The following is a 3092-nucleotide window of genomic DNA, read 5'->3' as shown; positions in this document are numbered from 1 at the left end:
AGAGAGAGAGAGAGAGAGAGAGAGAGCTATAATACTACGATCGAAAATTCGCCTTAAGCCTTGTTAAAAAAAATTAGATTGATATTTTCCTGTCAGAGATAGCCATATTGATTCATTTACGGAGACAAAACAGCAGCAAAGACGATAAGGCTATCGGTGATTAGAAAATGAGAAATGAAGTATGGAAAGAAAAAGAAAGGCCAGCAGTCCTTAAATCTGTTTCGCTTTTCTTCAGTCGACAGATTTTAGTTGCCGAGGATCTAACCTTCGAGACTGCTTCTTTATTTTAAAGCTGTTAAAACGATGGAGAGATGAGAAAAAGAAATGTCTACTGGTGTCGTTGACAGCAGCAGATAAAATCGTACCCAGTAATGTCAATTAGTGAAGGAAAAGCGCTTTGGCTTTAAAGGTTACACAAGCCCATAGACCTATACAGTTAAAAACTACTGGTACAACTTTAAGCTTAAGCCACGGATCTTAGAGTAATTCGGTCACAGCGCTGAGCTGGATCTTAAAAAAGGAAGTCGCAATGCTACCCCGAGTTTTCGTCATGAATATAATTGACTTGAGGTTGTAAGACATAATTAAGATACGAATTGAATCAATCAAGATTGTTCCTTTCAATAATCATATTAATTGCACGACTTTTTAATTTGCCAGATAATTATGAATGACGAATAAAGTGGTTGATTTTAAATATTAATAAACAGGTTAATGAATTAAAACTAGTGACCCAACTTCAAGGAAGTAAGCCTGTTTTAAAGATAAATCAGAACAACTATTCAGCACCAAAACTCCAGTTGCTACAGTTGAGCCAAAAACTCTCTTTAAATTTGATCAGAAAAAGAAAATCAAAAAGGAAAAATATGCGAACAATTTTTACATAATGCTTATGTTTTTATTTGTGTGTATGAAAACAAAATACCCCAATATAAAGTATGTTCTGGGCAGTTACTGTCTCACCTGGAGAGTCTGAAGATCAAGCTGTAAAACTCGGGGCGTTATGACCATGACCTCATGCTCGCTGGACAAAGGTCGCACAGGCTGGTAGCTATCCAGGTCAAGGTCATAGTCAATGTCGCTGTCGTAAGTGGTAGACTGAGTGTCTTTGCTTGCTCTGAAATTAAAAAGGAGAAAAACAGAAAATGAGAGATAGGTAGATGTAATAATAGTAAGAAACATGATCAGATAAATATATCATGAAAATTAATTTTGTGTAATCATTTAACCTCGATTTATGTTAAGTTTTGTACTTCTGATTGGTCTGCTCAGCATCATTATTTCTTAATCCCCCCGCCCCGAAAAAAATTAAAGATAATGAGTGATCAAATGGGCAATAAATGTTTGTACAGACACTACTAAAGTAATTGGTTACACCAAGGGCCGATAACATAACGGCGTAGCTGAAATGCTCTAAAAGTGCAAATACGTGGCATGTTAGTGAAATCAGGCCCTCGTCAAAATAATGAAATCATAGAAGCCGATGTTTTCCCGCCCATTTGGACAACTTTTATTAATACTGTTTTTGGTTCAACACCTTTTTATGTGCTTTTAATTTTAAAAACACATTGCTGTGTGTCATTTACAGAAGAGAAAACTTGATCAAAGGCACAGAAAATTTTAATTTGCAGTTTCAGAGGAAAACCCGAGCTTTGAAAGTCATTAAAACTTGGCGGCCATTTTCTCGTTAATTTTACACCAGGCACCAAGGATTCCACCTCACAAATCACAAACATCTCAACTTCTTTTCGAGAGAGATCTGGGTTTTTTTTCGTTAGAAGAAAGATAAATAAACAAGATTTAAGATGACACCAATTTCTTCATATGTCCCAAAATTGACGGGCGTCGTAGAGAACAGCAATGTTTGAGAAAGTAATAGTAAACATAGATTTGATCATTGTTTGCCAGAAACTGTTTTTGAAAACAAAACATCTGAAAACACATTGGTACAGTAAGGAACAATTGCCTATCTGATTTCTTTGCGTTGCCGCGTTTTCATAGAGGGCTGAAACCACTTTCTAAATAAACAAATACATTAAAAAGAAATAGCAAAGTACGGTACACTGTAGTTCTTTTCTCTGTTTGAGAGACGAAAACAAACCATCTACGAAAGTGTAAGTGGCGACATCTGTGTTACTGCGTGTCGGGTACGTTTTTTTTTCTCCAGAGACTCATATCTTGTGTATCATCTGTGAGGTGCAAAGATTGTCCCCAGATAACCTCTTTTTAGAAAGGAAACAAAACTTTCTTATCAGCATCAATCGCGTGGGCGGTTTTTATATTGTTGCGCGAGCACGGTACAAGACGTTGAAGGGAGTGAACCATTTTGTAGTACTCAATCTTTATAGAGGATGAGCGGAAAAAATTGTTATTTCCTGAAAGTGCGCATCACTCATTTAACACTCGGTGTGTGTGTGTGTGTGTGTGTGTGTGTGTGTGTGTGTGTGTGTGTGTGTGTGTGTGTGTGTGTGTGTATGTGTGTGTGCGTGTGTGTTTATGGTATGTGTATGTGTGTGTGTATGTGCATCTTGTACTTTAAAAATCAGATATATTGTCAGGCAGGAGCCAAGAATAATAAAAGAAAAGCACTTGTGGGTACAACGTCACAGTAAAGTATCAGCTGCTTTTACCTTACTTCATATAATACAATTCAACCAATCATTAAAAAATAACAACAATTTGCGACTCTACCAAACATGTTTGCATGATGAACATGTTTGTTTAGCTGTTTACCCTGCATGCATCGCGATGAGGAATCTCCAGTGCTTCGCTTACTTGATGACGTCATGATTTTCTCCTTAAATTTTCAAGTATTTTTCACTGATTAGTAAGGACGTTCGGAATATTTTGCTCATTTGTATTCAACACATCACATACGGAAATATAACAAGGTTATTTGACCAATCAAATCGCACTGATTCTCAAAATCAAACTACAGCTTTTCTTCTTTCTTCAAACTCTTGAACATAAACAAGAAATCGAATTAATTTCATCATTTTTCTTCTCTACATGCGGGGCATGCATTGAGCCCAATTTTGCTGTGGAAAACTGGAAACTCCACCCCCCTACCCCCATACACACCACCCAGGCGC

The 3092-nt window shown here is 36.9% G+C and overlaps 1 protein-coding gene across 1 annotated transcript in view; it reads right to left on the bottom strand.

Moving 5' to 3' along the window:
• LOC101863796 (1-phosphatidylinositol 4,5-bisphosphate phosphodiesterase epsilon-1) overlaps positions 1-3092 on the bottom strand; it is a gene marked incomplete in the record, with an annotated part of 159988 nt that overhangs the window by 82654 nt on the left and 74242 nt on the right. The window contains 1 exon segment of the mRNA XM_013079213.2: positions 964-1117. Within this exon segment, the coding sequence (XP_012934667.1) occupies positions 964-1117 (154 nt within the window).

The sequence above is a fragment of the Aplysia californica genome, unplaced genomic scaffold (genome assembly GCF_000002075.1).
Source record: "Aplysia californica isolate F4 #8 unplaced genomic scaffold, AplCal3.0 scaffold00044, whole genome shotgun sequence".
Classification (NCBI taxonomy): Eukaryota; Metazoa; Mollusca; class Gastropoda; order Aplysiida; family Aplysiidae; genus Aplysia; species Aplysia californica.
This window is presented reverse-complemented; position numbering and strand designations above follow the sequence as displayed.